The sequence below is a fragment of the Mesoplodon mirus genome, assembly GCF_964341445.2.
Source record: "Mesoplodon mirus genome assembly, chromosome: 4".
NCBI lineage: Eukaryota > Metazoa > Chordata > Mammalia > Artiodactyla > Ziphiidae > Mesoplodon > Mesoplodon mirus.
The window spans coordinates 18,871,245-18,888,424 of NC_138979.1; the positions used below are offsets into that span (position 1 = coordinate 18,871,245).

General features: G+C 36.5%; 2 protein-coding genes across 4 annotated transcripts in view; one reads left to right on the forward strand and one right to left on the reverse strand.

Moving 5' to 3' along the window:
- APBB1IP (amyloid beta precursor protein binding family B member 1 interacting protein) overlaps nucleotides 1-1,720 on the forward strand; it is a 116,963-nt gene extending 115,243 nt beyond the window's left edge. Inside the window, exon 14 of the mRNA XM_082620058.1 lies at nucleotides 620-1,720. Coding sequence (XP_082476184.1) covers nucleotides 620-1,132 — 513 coding nt within the window. The 3' untranslated portion in view covers nucleotides 1,133-1,720. The remainder of the gene's footprint in view (nucleotides 1-619) is intronic.
- A 1,920-nt stretch (nucleotides 1,721-3,640) lies between these two features.
- LOC309801742 (protein adenylyltransferase SelO-like) overlaps nucleotides 3,641-17,180 on the reverse strand; it is a 28,541-nt gene continuing 15,001 nt past the window's right edge. The window contains exons 12-19 of one of the 3 annotated variants that reach the window (XM_082616632.1): nucleotides 16,608-16,737; nucleotides 13,393-13,437; nucleotides 13,199-13,280; nucleotides 13,004-13,096; nucleotides 11,013-11,092; nucleotides 10,063-10,106; nucleotides 6,932-7,011; nucleotides 3,641-3,933 (exon numbers count right to left, since the gene is read on the reverse strand). In XM_082616632.1, coding sequence (XP_082472758.1) covers nucleotides 3,811-3,933; nucleotides 6,932-7,011; nucleotides 10,063-10,106; nucleotides 11,013-11,092; nucleotides 13,004-13,096; nucleotides 13,199-13,280; nucleotides 13,393-13,437; nucleotides 16,608-16,737 — 677 coding nt within the window. In that variant the 3' untranslated portion in view covers nucleotides 3,641-3,810. Of the gene's footprint in view, nucleotides 3,934-6,931; nucleotides 7,012-8,263; nucleotides 9,519-10,062; nucleotides 10,107-10,150; nucleotides 10,195-11,012; nucleotides 11,093-13,003; nucleotides 13,097-13,198; nucleotides 13,281-13,392; nucleotides 13,438-16,607; nucleotides 16,738-17,180 lie in introns of those variants that run through there. The other 2 variants (XM_082616633.1, XM_082616634.1) reach the window with 2 other exon arrangements.

Sequence of the window (17,180 nt, forward strand, 5' to 3'; positions counted from 1 at the left end):
TCTAATATTCTTGTTAGCTTCTCAAGTCTGACAATCTCATCTTGCAGTGTACTTTCAGAGATTATTATTTTCATGGTTTTTGTAATGCCAACTGAAGAAAAACATTTTTAAATGCTGAAAGCAATAAAAGGATCCCAGAATAGAAATCACTTAACTATGCGTGAACACTAATTCCCAAACTGCCTGTTCAGAATTTTTTAAAAAAATACATTACCAGTTAATTTCTTATCATGCTAAGCAGTTGAACTAAATAAAATAAACTCAATCATAAGGGCACTTTGTTAGGGGAAAAAAAAAATTTCTAATCTCCAGTGGCAAGAGGTTATTAAGCAAAGAAAGAAATAAAATGAAAGCCTGATAAAATGTAAATTGCAATGATAATTATCACTAAAACAGAGGGATTCAATTCAGCTGCCTGAAACTCCTGGGGGAAGCTGCATCATATAAATAAATATGAGGTGAGCTAGCTCAGGAACAACCTGGAGTCTCAGGACTGAGGGACTGAGCCTCCCCCTCGGGGGGCAGACGCTTCCTAAATCCGGAGACTCACCTGTCCGGGAACTGTCATGTCCACGTGGCCGTGTGGTCAAGAATAAATGCTGTTGTCGCTTTGTTGAAGGACAAGAAGTCCGGCCTCGGCAGCCACGACCCCGGAGCGCCCATGGCCCAGCCCCTTCCCAAGGCCAGCCTGCCTCCGCCCCCTCCCGTGCGACGGTCCTCGGACGTCGGCTGCAGCAGCCCAGGGATGGCCCCCAAGGTCAAGGGCGCGGCCGCCGGCTTCCCCGCGCCGCCCCACGACCTCCTGCCGCCGCCCCCGCCGCCGCCGCCGCCCCTGGAGGACGACGAGCTCCCTCCGCCGCCCCCCGACTTTAGCGACGCGCCCCCGAACTTCGTGCCTCCTCCACCGCCGCCGTCGTTTGCGGGCGACGCGGGGTCCTCCCTGCCGCCGCCGCCGCCCCCGCCCGCCCTCGCCCCCGAAGCCGCGAAGCCGACCCCCGTGGTGGTCAAAAGGCCGCCAGCTCCCCCCAAGAGGCAGGCGAACCCGGGACCACCCGGCGGGGGAGGCGGGGAGCAGGATTTCATGTCGGATCTCATGAAAGCTTTGCAAAAGAAGAGAAGCAACATGCCCTAAGGGAAACCTAGAAGTATCTTTGGGTGATGGGTGTAATCACTGCTAACCTCAAGTGCATTTTTGCTACTTTGTTTCCGTGACATCTTGCTCATTTTAAATACAATATTGAAGTATTCAGACTAGAAATGCAAATAGGAAACGTCTCCCTGTTTCTCGAGTACATTCATAATCCTTAACCCAACACAGAATTTAGAATATCTGCCTGAATGTACGTATCTTTCCTGTGTACTTCCACTTCAATGGATTTTACCTTCCCTTCCAAGTTAACTAAAATGATGTCTTATGTTCATTTATTTTATTGTTACGAAGCATCAAATTAATAAAAGTTTAAATTTTTTTCCTTAAGATGGTATTTCTAGAAATAGTATAAATCTAGTGCAATATCAGTTCTATTTTATAATATACTTGACCTTTTAAAAATCCTAGGCCTTCTAAAGTCTTGTTGATCTTCGACATATTTTCCATCTCCATCTCAATGACCTCCAGAACTTTCAGAAAAATCGAAAGAAGAAAAAGAAAAAACCAGGAGAGGTAGAGTGAATTTAGTTTCTTTGAGACTCATTGCTTGATTGATGGGAGTCTTGGACATACCCTAGTTTGGTTTCGGTTTTCTAATGGTTGAATAACATAGTAATTGGGGAAAAAAATAGTTTTTTAGATAATTTTTGGATTCTCTGTTATTATAATGCCATAAGTTGCTATAAATAAAAATTTAAAGACAGGAAAAGGCAATCAAATTACATTCTTCAACCAGGAATGTTTTCCCTCAGATAAATTTAATGCTTAATTTTAACAACCAGTTTATCTTAAGTTCCTATTACCCTTATCTTTCTTCTCTTTCTAATTGGCTTCTGAGAGTCCTTTTAGATTTTCTTAGTTTTATTTCCATGGTTCTGTTTTATTTTATTTTTTTAATGTAAAACACCTCAAAATCTCCTTAAAGTGGGTAGAAAATAATAGCTAATGTGTTGGACTTCCTGGGCAGTCCAGTGATTAAGACTCCATGCTTCCAGTGCAAGGGGCACGGGTTGGGGAACTAAGATCCCACATGCTGGGCGGTGTGGCCAAAAATAATAACTAATGTGTTATTTTCTACTTAAGGAAGATAATTAATTTTATGTTTTAATATTTGGAAAAAAAGTAAGCTCTAAATTGACATTTAAAACAACAATGAAAAAGCAAATTCAGATTTTAAAACCAAAATATTTAGTAATTAAAACTGGTAAGGTGCACTAAATTTTTCCTAAGCATTGGGACCCATCACTATGGAAAAGGAGGGCTCAGAGAGTAGGACCCAGGGGACTGGGGAAGGGAAAGGGAGAGATGTGGTTGTTATGGGCTTCACAGATGACCCCCAAACCATCAATTCAAACATATTCCTAACTTAACAGAGAAGAAATGAGGCCTGAAGATGTGCTTAACCTACATCCCACAGAGCTGGGTCGCCACCCGGGTCTCCTAACTTCTATCCATACTGTATATTTACTTTATGGGGAAAAACTATAAAAATCCAAAAAACATTAAAACGTTTGTGAGTTTTAGCATTAGGTAATGTGTATTTTAGAAAAGCTACAGAAAAGAATTAACTGATTTTGTGGTCAAAATATTGATATAATTTTGGTGGACCAAAAGGTTGAATGCACTGTCTCTCTCCATCCCTGCCTTTATTACAGGATATAAAAGAAAACATTAGGAAATAGATGGTCCAGATGGTCCTTCTTTGCAGAGTTCAACATGCACAAGTTTCAGTTACCACAATGGAGTTAAATAACACTATTCCCCAACATGGTTCCCATTTGCTGCCATGCTATTTTAACTAGTAATTAGTTTTAACTAGTAGTTAGTTTTAACTAGTAGTTAGTAATTATGCAAAGTATAAACATTGCTGTTAGCTCTTCAACCCACAAATCACTACATAAATAACAGATACGTATCATGAATAGTGACCAGTCACATCCCTTCTTTCAACACCATTAGGGATTGATCAGTCGATCACCACATACTTGTTATTCAGTTTATGCACAGACAGAAAAGTGTCTTAAGGTGATATGGTATTGTATGTATGTGTCTTAAGTCATTAACGTTTAGAGATACAGAGATATTCATAGATTAAATGAAACTATGTCTGGGAATGTCTTTAAAATACTTGGGGATATATAAATTATACCTCAATTAAAACAATAACTAGGAACAAGGGGGAGGTGTGTAGGGGTGTAAATGAAGCAAGATTATCATGCATTGATACTTAATAAGCTGGTTGAATGGTAAATCAGGTTCATTAAACTATTCTCTTTGGTAAATGAAAATTACTGTAACAAGACAAAAAAGCTTGAGGAGTACAATTAAATTATATTCTTATTTGATGTGCCCCAAATTGCTGGGTACATGGTATTAGATGAAAACTTACAAATTCATTAAAAGATGGTTATAAGATTTTTTAGTTATTGAGAATAACTCAGGTAGTTATTATTCATTAAATTGATTAAAACAAAAATGACCACAAACATGTTCCAGAGAATAGGTCCACTTTATTTGGTTAAAAAACGTTTTTATATATAACCATTATTATGAAATGCAGGATTGTCAAGAAAATGTCGGTGGTCATTAAGAATTTGTCAAATAGGTTATTCTGTGCTGGGTTCGGTGATAGAAGTATCCCTTAGTTGATTTTTCCCAAGTTAAGATGAGCAGCTCACCCTGAGCTCTTTGGCCCAGGAAGGAGTAGGTGAGGAATAGCCTGCTATCTCAGCTGCAGAATGCTTCTGGAAAGGACGGCGAAGAACTTGCTGGAGGAGATGGACCTGGTAAACAATTTAAAGTAGATAAATATAGATGATCTTAATCAGGACCCTTATTAATTTTCTAAATTTCTGAGACGACAAGGTAAATTTTAAATGTGCATGAAAATGTTTAAACATTTTATGTTTCATTAAAACTTCAACTATAGCTGTTACTTAAAATTTCTGTTATTCCAGAGAAAGTTCCTTAAGTAGTAGTTTTTTGCTGAAACAGGAGAGTGAATATGTACAGCGTCACAAAGAATACATATAATTCCCGATCATTTCTAAATTCCTTGACAGCATTAAGAGAATTATAATTTTCTAAAATATTTATAAAAATAAAAGGATGTCAGTGATTTACGCTCTTTCCAAATCAAGGGCATGGATTCCAACTCATACTGCTTCATTTGCAATTTTGTCCCATGGTATAAACTGAGGGATCAACAAACACACCTCTTTCAGCAATAATTCTAGGATCAAAATGTATATTTTCATCCAGTTATAAAAATAATTAAGTTGTGGGGATGTAATGTACAGCATGGTGACTATAGTTAATAATACTGTATGTATATTTGAAAGTTGCTAAGAGAATAGATCTCAAAAGTCCTCATCACAAGAAAAAAATAATTGTAGCTGTGTATGGTGACAGGTGCTAACTAGATTCATTGTGGTGAGCATTTCACAAGATACAAATATCAAATCATTATGTTGTAGACCTGAAATTAACAAAATATTATATTTCAACTATACCTCCATTTAAAAAGTATATATAATAAATATTATACCTATCTAATCTCACCTACTAGTTTAAAAGCTCCCTGAATAGATTTTTATACTTCTCCACAGCAACTCGCAGAGGGTGAATTCTCAAGAAATGTTTGATGCAGGAATGTAAACACAAGGTGTATGTGTAAAGAGTTATAGGTCTAAAAGTTTAACAAGATCTTTTTCTTTTCCTGCATGAGAATTTAACCCTTAGTTAACTTTCTGGATCTGTTCCCCTGGTAACCTGATAAGGTGGTATACGTATGTCCACTGTATCACCATACAACACGGCTTATGACTGACACATAGCATTTGTCCTGGGAGGACCGTAAACACCTGATAGAATGCGTTGTACTTTCTTTAGTGTAGGGACTCCCGGTATAAGGCAGGTCTCTTGTGGGGATGTTGGAAACTATGCCCATGGAGCTGTTAGAAGAGATACTGGTTTCTGTAGAACGTGCAGCTTTTCAGCCAGGGCTGGCCCTGCATCTTCCCAGTGTGGATCGTGTCCCCCTGCACCTGAGCTTTACCGCTGTACCTCCCTGCCTGCGTGGATGCTTCAAGAACTCCTGCAAAGGAGGAACCTAATGGTGCCCTGCTGGTAAGCTGTGTTTCTGTCCTGTATCTTTCTGAATCAAGGGGGGCCAAAAGCAGTCTGTAATAGTCTTATGAATCTGAATGTTTACTTGGACCTAGGAAGACACCTCCCCACCCAAGGTGGGCACTGCATCCTTACTCAAGTATAATTTTGAGGGAAGGGAGAAAACAGGGAGGGAACAAAAGAGAGGGAAGGAAGGTGAAACAAGGCAACAAAAACATCTTATTAAACACTGTTTAGGGGCTTCCCTGGTGGTGCAGTGGTTGAGAGTCCGCCTGCCGATGCAGGGGACAGGGGTTCGTGCCCCGGTCCGGGAAGATACCACGTGCCGCGGAGCAGCTGGGCCCGTGAGCCATGGACGCTGAGCCTGCGCGTCCAGAGCCTGTGCTCCGCAACGGGAGAGACCACAACAGTGAGAGGCCCGCGTACCGCAAAAAACAAAACAAACAAAAAAAAACCCACTGTTTAGTTTCCCCAGCTTAGACTAATTTATCTAAAGATAAATACCGAGTTAGCTTCCTTCTCTTTGTTTTTCCTTAATACCCTAAAAAGATTACACTTAAAAATATTTTATTTTCTAAAATGAAAACTTAGATTTGTCAGGCTAATTAAACTACCGAAATGTAAAGTTAATGCAAGTTCCAAATTAGAAATAGCAAGAACAGTTTCTCTGTCGTGCCCACTCTGATCAGTTGGTAGTGACTACACAGCATGCTGTGATGAGAAGGATCCTAAGGCTGTGACCCATTTGAGAGAGAAAGGGGGCCGCGATCATTAATAATGTCTGTTCCAGTGCAGGACAGAAGAGTGACAGCAAGAGTGCTGGGGCTGTTCCTCTTCTAAGAAATACACTGTGTGCAATGCATTTTTAAACAATTCATTAGGAAATATTTGAGGCATAAAAGAAAGTATGCAGAATAATATGACAAATACCTGTGTATCCTCCACTCAGCTTCAGAAATAAAATGCTTCCAATATGGTTGAAACCTTGAATATTCTTCCCTAACTCAAATTTCCTCCTTACTGCAAATCAATCACTGTCCAAAGATGATATCATCTTTATTCATTTTGTTACTTTTACTATATATGCATATATCCCTAAAGACATGGTTTTACATGTTTAGAGTAAATTGGGGTGGTAACACATTGTATGTATTCCTTTGCCACTTGCTTGTTTTGCCAAACATTATATGTGAGACTCATCCAAGCTGATGTGTATAGATGCAGTGCATTCATCTTCACGGACGTCAAGATTTCATTTCATGGACCCAGGTTGCTAGTGCCATAGATGCCTGGTACATGCAAAAGCTAATTCCCTCTGGAGAGATGCACCCTCAAATCAGGCTTCACTGGATTTCTGAGATTGAAATCCAAAATCCCTGAACATAAACAATGACTAGCAGAACCAGACCCTCGGAAGTTCAAATAATGTAGATATATCAAATGAATATATAAAAATTTCAACACATTAAAGAGTAAATTTTGAAATATGAGAAAATGATTTACTGATTTAAAAAAGAGACCAGGTAATGAGAAGCTGGGAAGCTGGTGCTGGCAAAGGTATGGTTTAGCATGTCTGCAAACAAAATCAGGGTGTTTAAAGTACGATACGTTTTAAATTAATAAAAATAAGCCCAGAAAAGTCAACCAACTTACCTCTGAAAAATCGTTCCTTTCTGCTTTTTGCACTGCGGATTCTACCATCCAGTTCTTCAGCACGTATCTAGGATTAACAGCTTAAACAAGAGGGAAAAGTTCATCATGGAACAATAATTACTAAGTCGACACAGGCCATGTGAAATTACCACTGAAATGACATAACCTTTAAGAACTTTGCCGGAAGGCTCAAATGAGAAGAATGATCAGCATCAGTCAATTCTGATTGTTTATAAACAATGTACAGTATTTATTATCTTATGGTACAGGAAAAACTTTTTTTTCGCATCATGAGCAATATTATGTTTTATTTTTCTTTTCAGTGTTTCATCATTAATTTGGTTTTCACCATATTCAGTTCACTAAGCATTTTATAAAGCTGGGAGAAAGTAGAAGATTCATCCTGCAGCCCAAATGAAGGGAGGAAAAAGTTGCTGCTCTTCAAACACAGAATTCAGGTCTGACTCAGTAGGACTGCTTAATGCTTTTGTTGCCAAGAGCAAATAGGAAAGGTTACATGCAGGCAAAACTCTTTGTAAATTTATATTTTTTATAGTAACCATGCACTTTTTCACACTAAAAAGTATTATAGGGACTTCCCCGGTGGCACAATGGATAAGAATCCACCTGCCAATGCAGAGGACATGGGTTCAATGCCTGGTCCGGGAAGATCCCACCTGCCGTGGAGCAACCAAGCCTGTGTGCCACAACTACTGAGCCTGTGCTCTAGAGCCTGCGAGCCACAACTACTGAGCCCATGTGCCACAACTACTGAAGCCTGCATGCCTAGAGCCCGTGCTTCGCAACAAGAGAAGCCACCGCAAGGAGAAGCCTGTGCACCGCAACGAAGAGTAGCCCCTGCTTGCCACAACTAGAGAAAGCCTGTGCACAGCAATGAAAAACCAACACAGCCAAAAATAAATAAAATTAAATCTTTAAAAGAAAAGTATTATAATAATGGCACATTCCAGAAATTACGTCTTTATTTGAGATGAGACTTTTCCAAGATAATTTATCAACTAGGTGGAAAGGAGGGATGTTTATCCTCACTGGCCTGAAATTCTGAGAGGACTCCAGAAATCACTGTTTTGTGATCCTGAACAACATTTTTCTGAGTTACTTGAATGGAGGGAACACACAAATTCCACTTTGACTTGGTTTTAAAGAGCTGCCAAGACATGACAGATAATCTAAAATACAAGTGCCCTGTGACCCAGTAATTCTACTTCTCTAGGAATATAGTCTATGGGAACAAATTTAAACATTAAAAAGCATTATTTATATTAAGGAAAACTAGAAACAACTTAAATGCCTATTAATAGGGGACTGGTTAAGTGAAACATTACATACCCTTTCAAAGATATATTATGCAGTCATTAAAAATGTTACATTATAAAGAATGAAGTAGTCAGGGAAATGTTTATTTTTAGTGAAAAAAAGAAGGATCTAAAATTATACCGTAACATGATTACTACTACATTTTCTCCTAATCAATACACACAGAAAAAGAGACTAGAAGTGTCAATAAATGCATCGAAAAGTGAATAGCAACTGTGGTTGAGTGATGGGAATCTTTTTATTCTTTCTACAAGTTTGCATCTTCCAAATTTTAAAGAATTCATGCAGAACTCTTTTAAAATAAAAACACATATACACAATAAATATATATAATCCTTAGACGAAAAGGAAACTGACATGCAAGGGAAATTGTGGAAGCAGTCGACTTAGGCAGAGGGAGAGTGGAGTCACCCAATTAAAAGTTTAACAAACTTGACCAACACTTTATAGAAACCTGGCAACGAAATACTGTTAAAATATGCTGGGACTTGTAGCTGCAAGCAGAAGTACTTTGGATCAAATTATGTGTTGATATGTACAAACTACCTGAAATCAGAAAATTGTAGATCTGTTCATAGGATTCTTTGAAGTTATCTAATTCTGTACTTTTTTTTTTAATCTCGTCTGGAACTTTTTCCCATTGCTCACTGTGGAAATTAATTTTTCCTTTCCTTGAGAGTACACTGTTCAGCATTTATTATTTCTCTAAAAGAATTCAAAGCTGCAGCCTTGAATTCACTAAATGTCTTTCATCTTACCATCTCATCCATCCTGTCATAACCAAACAAATCCAAATACTGAAGACAGCCACGGCATTTTCTTCTCTCAATTTCTTTTTTCTCTTAATTGCTGATATAGTCCATATTGAGCTGGCCTATAAATTCTGTATGATTGCACCAGTGAACATAAGTGGCTGGCAGCTAAATCCATGCTGATCCCCAAAGATTGATTACTCACTTCCTTGTAAAAACTCAACTTGCTTTTATTTCTACAATAGTGTCTTGAGTCAAGAAGCAGTCTCATCCTCTAACTTAACATGGAATATTAGCATCACTCTTATTTCATCAACATGAGTCAGCCGTCCTGATGACACACACTAGCTCTCCACAGCAGTCCTAAGTAAGGCAAGAGTACTCCAGGACTTGAGTACTTCTGTCTTAACTTCTTTGATCTTCTTAGAACCCATGTTGCAAAAAGGACTAACTTCCCTTTTTTTTCTTCTCCAAGCCAAGTGTAGTCACATGGTAAACTGAAAGCAGTATATAAAGGTGATTTATTTTTAGCATTACCATTTACTACATGTGTATTATGGCCCAGGCACTGTAACAAGATAACTTACATATATTATTGCTCATCGTTACAACATCCCTGCAAAATATGCCCATTTTATAATAGCTAAGGGCCTTGAAAATTGGAAAGTTAAATATCTTTCATATTATACAGCAAAAAAGTGGCAAGATGAGGTTCATCTGTCAGATTTCAAAACTCATGTTCTTTCCACCATAAACCACACCACCTTCCTTGTCTCTCCACCATCTTTTAAGGCCATATTATTTTAACATCAATATGCAAACTTACTGAAAGCAGGGCTATCATAATCAAGTTAAAAGTCATCTGAAATTGGAAAGGCTCATATATGACACTTCAACTCAACTAAAATACACTCATCTAGAGTTTTTGTAGTTAAAAACAAAACAAGAGCTGAAAACTGGGAGTAATAACTTCCAGTAATTACTTCCTGTTGCTTTTATGTAATAATCCTTAAAGCTGGAAAAATCAAAAGGATTACCTACTTGTCATTCTTTTTCTTCTTTCAGAATCTGAATCATTCATGTTACTAAAAACGAACAGAACAAAGGAAAAATCAAAAGGATTGCCTACTTGTCATTCTTTTTCTTCTTTCAGAATCTGAATCATTCATGTTACTAAAAATGAACAGAAGAACAGAATTAATCACTGTCTCCCCAAATCATATCTTTTTTCCAAAAGGGTGAGAATTATTTCACAAGACAAATATTGAAAAAAAATTTTAAATCACATTGAATCAGTGTCTGAAAGGAAGACAGAAAATCCTGTTTGATTAAACAATATATAAATTACTACCTTATTTAGTTATTTTAGATAATACCAAAACTTTTATTTTTACCAATTAAAAAAATACTTTTGTCTAAAAAAAAATCTAAACTCTCTGGCACCTCTCTTTCCTTATCTTAAAACATAGTTTTCTGAAAATAATTTAACTTGTTCTTCATTACTCAGGGTCATCTTTATGAATAGCCCTCGACTGCCATTAAACTGTGACAGGCTATTTGCTCCTGTGCGTCCTGTGGTTTTCCTGTCTCTCCCTTCAGGCACCACTACCTGCAATTTCTTTACTCTTTCATGTTTGTTACTTCCGATTCATTGTGACAGTTAACAAAGCAAAGTAACTTCTGACGATTGTATAAGATGTGACAATTTATAGACACTGGATGAAAGCCTGGGGAGCTCGCTCTCTCCAGAGCTTCAAGGCTTGGCAGACTTGGGCTCAGGACACAGGGGAACGGCATGATCAAAGTTGAGGTGAACAGAAGGGTGCTCTCTGCGTGGGTGAGATGTTACCAGACACTCCTCAGCTGGAGCAGACTTCCCGGGAATAAAAAGGAAATGTTGAAAAATGGAAAGGAAGTGAGGAATCTGATGGGTTGACGATGCTAAAGTAATACATTACATGCTTTCTCAAGAAGTGATTAGGTTACCTTACCTCTTCAGTCTCAAAAGGTACTGGGACACCCAAGCAGGAAAGAGTTTGTGCTTTGAGATCGTTTTCAATGCCCAGAATTGCTGGAAGAAAATACAGTAATAGACTGCTTATTAATACTTGTTCACTTTATTTTAACTTCATGTCCCTTAAATTATGTACTTTAACAATAATTTATAACATCCAGATTTCTCTTAAGGTTCTCTATTTCAAGTAGAAGTAGTACTAAAAAGGAATAATGTTTTCCTTTTCTTTATATAACTTTCAACTCAGATTCTAATTCATGGAGATCCATGTAATGGCATGATTTAAGAGAAATAAAAAATATACATAGTTCTTATAAATAGACATTACATGTGAATACTTACATTATCAAAACCCTTCCTTTAAATAGGGAAAACTCACTTAATATAAAATTTACTTTAAAAATTTAATTTGCAACTGTGTTTTATTTAGTTATCTATTAATTCATTTAACATATATTTATGGAATGTCAACTATGTGCTAGGAACTATGTTAGTTGGGAAGGATAAAAAAATTAATAAGACATAATTCCTGCCTTTAAAAAGGAAAGTGTGTAAACAAATAAGACAATGCCATTTTAGAAGTGTTATAGAAATATACATAAAGGCTAAGGGGACACAAGCTATTAGCTCTAGTTAAGAGTTAGGGAGTTAAAAAGGTTTGAAATTCAGAAGACACAGAAATTAACTATTAAAATGATTAAAAGTGTAATGATCTCTCTCAAATTTTCCCAACGCTCAGTAATTTAAATATTAACATCTGTCAAGAACTCGTTCAAATCACTTTAACATTACTTTGTCTCAGTTAATGTTAAATGTTAAATCTCACCTTAAATGATAATTAGTTCTGATAGCTCATTAATAATTTTTAAATTATATCAAAGATGCTTATTGGTTAACATTTGCTGGATTTCTTGCTGAATAGGTAGACATTCTTTTATTCAAACCACTCCTAAAAATGTAATTTATGGCTATTACATACCTGTGAGAACTATATACAAATAGTTTTTATATATAAATAATTTTTTTTAGTTAACACAGAAGTCATGAAATATAATGAAGAAATTGAAATTTTAAAAAATATGGCTAGACTTTCATCTGAAAAATAATAAAAACAATGACTGCAATATAAAAGACTTACACCTTATAAATAGAGCTATGTTTCTAACAATCTATAATAAGTGGGAGTCTTCTGGTTAATACCCATATTATTCTATAAATGTAGCAGATTAGTATTGAAATAAAAAGGCAACACCTTTCTTAAAACTGAATTAAGAACAGCCATTTTGGTAACAGTTGGGCAGTTTCTTAAAAAATTAAACATAAATTTGCTAAACAATCCAGCAATTACACCCCTAGTATCTACCCAAGAGAAATGAAAATATGTTCACACAAAAACCGGTACATGAATGTTCATAGTAGTGTTGATTTTCAACAGCCAAAAAGTGGGAATGACCCAAATGTCTGTCAACTAGTAACTGGATAAACAAAATGTGGTCCATCCATATAAGGGAGTAATAAAGTAATAAAGAGGAAATAATATTTTAAGACGTACTTAAAAGGTCTTAAAAATAATAAAGAGGAAAGAACCACTGATACAGGTTACAACATGGGTGAACCTCAAAAATATGCTAAGCGAAGAAGCCAGACACAAAAGACCACATATCATATGATTCCATTTACAGGGGAGGTCTAGAAAGGGAAAAGAGACAGAAAGTAGACTAGTCGTTGCTTGGGGATGGAAGTGGTAAAAAGGGATTGACTGCAAATGGGCAAAAAGGATCTTTTCAGAGTGATGGAATTGTTCTAGAATTGAATTGTGACAATAACTGCACAAATCTATAAATTATTTAAAAATCATTGACTTGTACACTTAAAATGAGTAGAATATTAGGGTATGTAAATTATGCCTCAACAAATCTGTTAAAGAAAACTGAGTTAAGAAAAAAGCCAAAAGTCACAAATTAATACCTGAGGAATGCTGAGCTCCTGTAACTGGCTTTGAGTGATCTCACTGAGCTGCCGAAATGTCATTGTAAAGTCAGCTTCTGTCTTTTCCATGAGCTAATGAAAATACTTATATTTAGCAACCTCAATTCTTGAAGAATATACGGAATAGTCATTCAAATGTTAATCAGGAAAAAGAGATAAAATGATAAAACTCACATATAAGAGAAATGCAATTAAATCATCATCACCCTTGCTTTTTCCAAGTAATCCCAATTTGGCTTTGAACAATTCTCTAAATCTAAAAGGAGAAATGTCAATTTGATTTGTTATTAAATTTCTCACTATTTTAAGAATTGCCCTCAAACCAAGCAGGATGCTTTAACATGTGTTAAAACAAACAAACAACAAACCTTGTATCATAAAGAATGGGATACCCCTCCAGAATCTGAACAGCACTACAGGGAGAAAAAAGAAAGCACCGTTAGACCTTGATTAAATGTTAACATTCTTGAATTACATTTTACGTGAACAAAGTGAACCTCCTCATACATTAAATAGCATTCGATTACATACTACTGATTCTGATTTAGTAATTTAATTGTATATCATATCTTAGAGAAAATTGTCAATATAAATTCACTGTCTCAAAGATTTGGATCCGGTACAGGTCAAATCAGGTAACTCCTGAAATATTACTATATACAATTAGCTTATAGGATAAATGTTAATATGTCTTTATAATACCAAAAGGGTTATATAAATGGCTCTTTTTGGTGTATTTTATTTTATTTTAAATTTATTTATTTTACTTATTTATTTTTGGCTGCATGGGGTCTTCGTTGCTGCACACCAGCTTTCTCTAGTTGCGACAAGCGGGGGCTACCCTACGTTGCAGTGCGCAGGCTTTTCATTGCGGTGGCTTATCTATTGCGGAGCACGGGCTCTAGGCGCGTGAGCTTCAGTAGTTGTGGCATGCGGGCTCTAGAGTGCAGGCTCAGTTATTTGTGGCACACGGGCTTAGTTGCTCCACGGCATGTGGGATCTTCCCAGACCAGGGCTCAAACCCATGTCCCCTGCATTGGCAGGCAGATTCTTAACCACTGCGCTACCAGGGAAGCCCTGGCATATTTTAAAAATTATCTTAGACCCAACATAATGCATTACAGATACTTCACCCAATACAATAACATTTTATTTGCCTGAACATATGAAAATAGTGAAATACTTCATAAAAATTTAAAAATTAAAGAGTTATTAACCTTAAACCCATTTTTAAACAAATTATCTACTTCTTAACATTCTTAATGTATCTTAAATTATACAGATGCTCAACACACTCTGAAGCTCCACTCCCCTGACCTTCCTGACCTTATCTCCTATGACTCTTCCCCTCGCTTACTCTGCTACAGCTACCCTGGCATTCATGCTGTTCCTTAAACACCCATACACACTCCTGCCTCAGGACCTTTGCACAGGCTATTCCCTTGCCTATAGCCCTCTTCCCCCACATGTCTCTGTGGCTGCTCCTGTTACTCCCTCAAGCCTCTGCTCAAATCCAGCCCCTGACAAGGCGTGTGAGCTGCAATAGTGCCCAACCCTATACCAGCCCTCTGGGTGTAAACACTGCTGCTTCTCTTCTGCCTTCCAGATCTTGGCAATTTCTCTTGTGGCCAACCTAACCCGTGACCATACAGGGAAGGGCATTTTTTGACCGGTTTAGCTAAGTTGATACAGTATAAGGCCACTACATGTATATGGCTATATGATTAAGTCCTGGCCAAGGTGAAATAAGGGAAGTGATGTGTGCAAATTCTGAAATGAGTCCTTCAGTATTGAGGACTTGCCTCGTTTCTTCTCCATGCTCCTGCCTAGAATATGGATGTGATAGATGGTCCCATCTCAGACCATGAGGGCCACAAACAATGGATGGTGTCATAGAAAGCTAAAAGCAGTCTGGGACTCAGAAAACTGAGTCCCCATACCAGCCCTGAATTACCAACATGAATTACCATACTTTTATGTGAGGGAAAAATACATGTCCTTCTTGTTCAAGCCACTATTATTTGGGATTTCTGTTACAAGCAACTGAATCCATACTTTATCTAATATCCTACATCTCAATCAGAGTAAAATGAAAATATTAATGGTTATGTAAAATTTCAGAAAGTATAGCACCTATATACCCCATGTGAGTCAAATACTTAAGAAAGTAATCAAGGCAGAGACTTCAAGATGGAATTTAAAAAAATAATAAAAACAATGTTAGTAAGCAGTAAAATGACTAGAAATGCAGAGAGGGGAGTGGAGTGTTAAGAGCGAAGACTCAAAATAGAAGAGACGTACTTCAAGGGAAAACCTACTAACAGTCTGAAATTCAAAATATTAAACTATCTTAGCAAAATGCAGCAGTTGGGTAATTAGAGGTAAAACAAAAGCATTCTAAAGGTCTCATTGGGATGGAGGGAAAAACAACGGGCAAATAGGAGCTTAGTGAGGGAAAATATTTGGAAACTTGTTCTCATATAACAGTAGAGAAAGTGGCAGAAAAACAAGATAACTGTGAGGGGTGGGGGATGCAGTAGTTTCCAAATCAAAGTTGGGGGTTGGAGAGGAATGGATAAGCTCCTCAAATCATAAAAAGGTAAGGAGAATAGGGAGAAACTAACACATAAAATAAAACACAATGTAAGACAGAAGGAATAAAATAAATCAATTATTATAATAGATGTGAAAAGCCCACATATGTCTATTAAATCAGAAACCATCACATTGAGTTAAAACCTGGCTATGTTTTGTTTACTTTTATAAGAAACATACTTTAAAACAATGTGATAAAGATAAAAAAGTGAGATTCAAGGCAAATACAACAAAAGTAAGCATGAATATTAATATCAGATAAGTTGAAATTGAGAGCTAAAATATTAATCAGGATAAAGGGGGGTCACTGTATTAGGATAAAAGGCACATTTTCTGAAGGAAATATAAGAAAAAAATCAGTATGTACCAATAATGGCATATTGCACAAATTCAAAACAATTAGAAAAGATTGCTTGCTAAAAATACAATTAAAGTGGGAGATTTTAATACACATCTCTTATGAATCAAACTTATCTAATAGATAAAAAATAAACAGAATTATAAAAGACTTGAATAATATACTCAATACACTCAATCTGATATATTAAAACGTTTGTGCACATTTTTTATATGATCATGAAATACGTACAAAAATTTATTTTGTTGGACCATAAAGAAACTGTAACACATTTTGACTAGATTTTACCAAACACGTTCTTTGATCATAAAAATATGGACAAAATAAGCCCAACTACTTAGAAATTCAGAAACACACTGATAATAACCCTTGGATCAAAGAAATAAACCATGATTTCACAGCACCTAAAAGGCAATAAATAGGAAAACACTTTATCCTGATAACTATGGAAAAAAGCCAAAATGGTACCCCCCCAAAAAAATATACACACATATATATAGTTTGAAAGCCTTTGTTATTAAGGATTAAATAGTATGGTTTTTAAAATGTTGTTTCTTGCTTTTCAAAAAATGATCATTATACAAATATATTTTCACACAGATTTAATTAGTAGATTTAGGATTTACTCACAGTTGCTTTTGCCCAGGATCCAGTAATGGGTTTAGAGCTTGTAACAACTTGTTTAAATTAAACATTCCAATATTAGCCTGATTTCCTATTTTATATCTTCTTTCATCATCAGATGTGTTTGGTACAAAATCTGTTTAGAGCAAAAATACTATTGCTTTACAGTGGGGACAATTATAATAGATAGTTAATTCATTTTTTAAAAAATTATTTACTTATTTATTTATTTGGCTGTGCCACGTGGCATACGGGATCTTAGTTCCCTGACCAGGGAGTAAACCTATGCCCCTTGCAGTGGAAGCACAGTTTTAACCACTGGACCGGCAGGGAAGTCCCTCTTTCTTCATTTTTAAGTTTATATTTAAACTTAATAAATTTATATATATTAGATAAAAATCTTTCTGACATTAAACGTTTAACTTCAAAGTAATGTAAATACTTAATACCCACGCACATGAAAATCTTTTAAAATATGATTATTTGCCTAATAGAGGAATACATTTCTAACCTACAAGAATTTCCAGGTTATCACACGTGTACTTCAAACTCCAACTTGATAGCATGTCCCCCACAAAG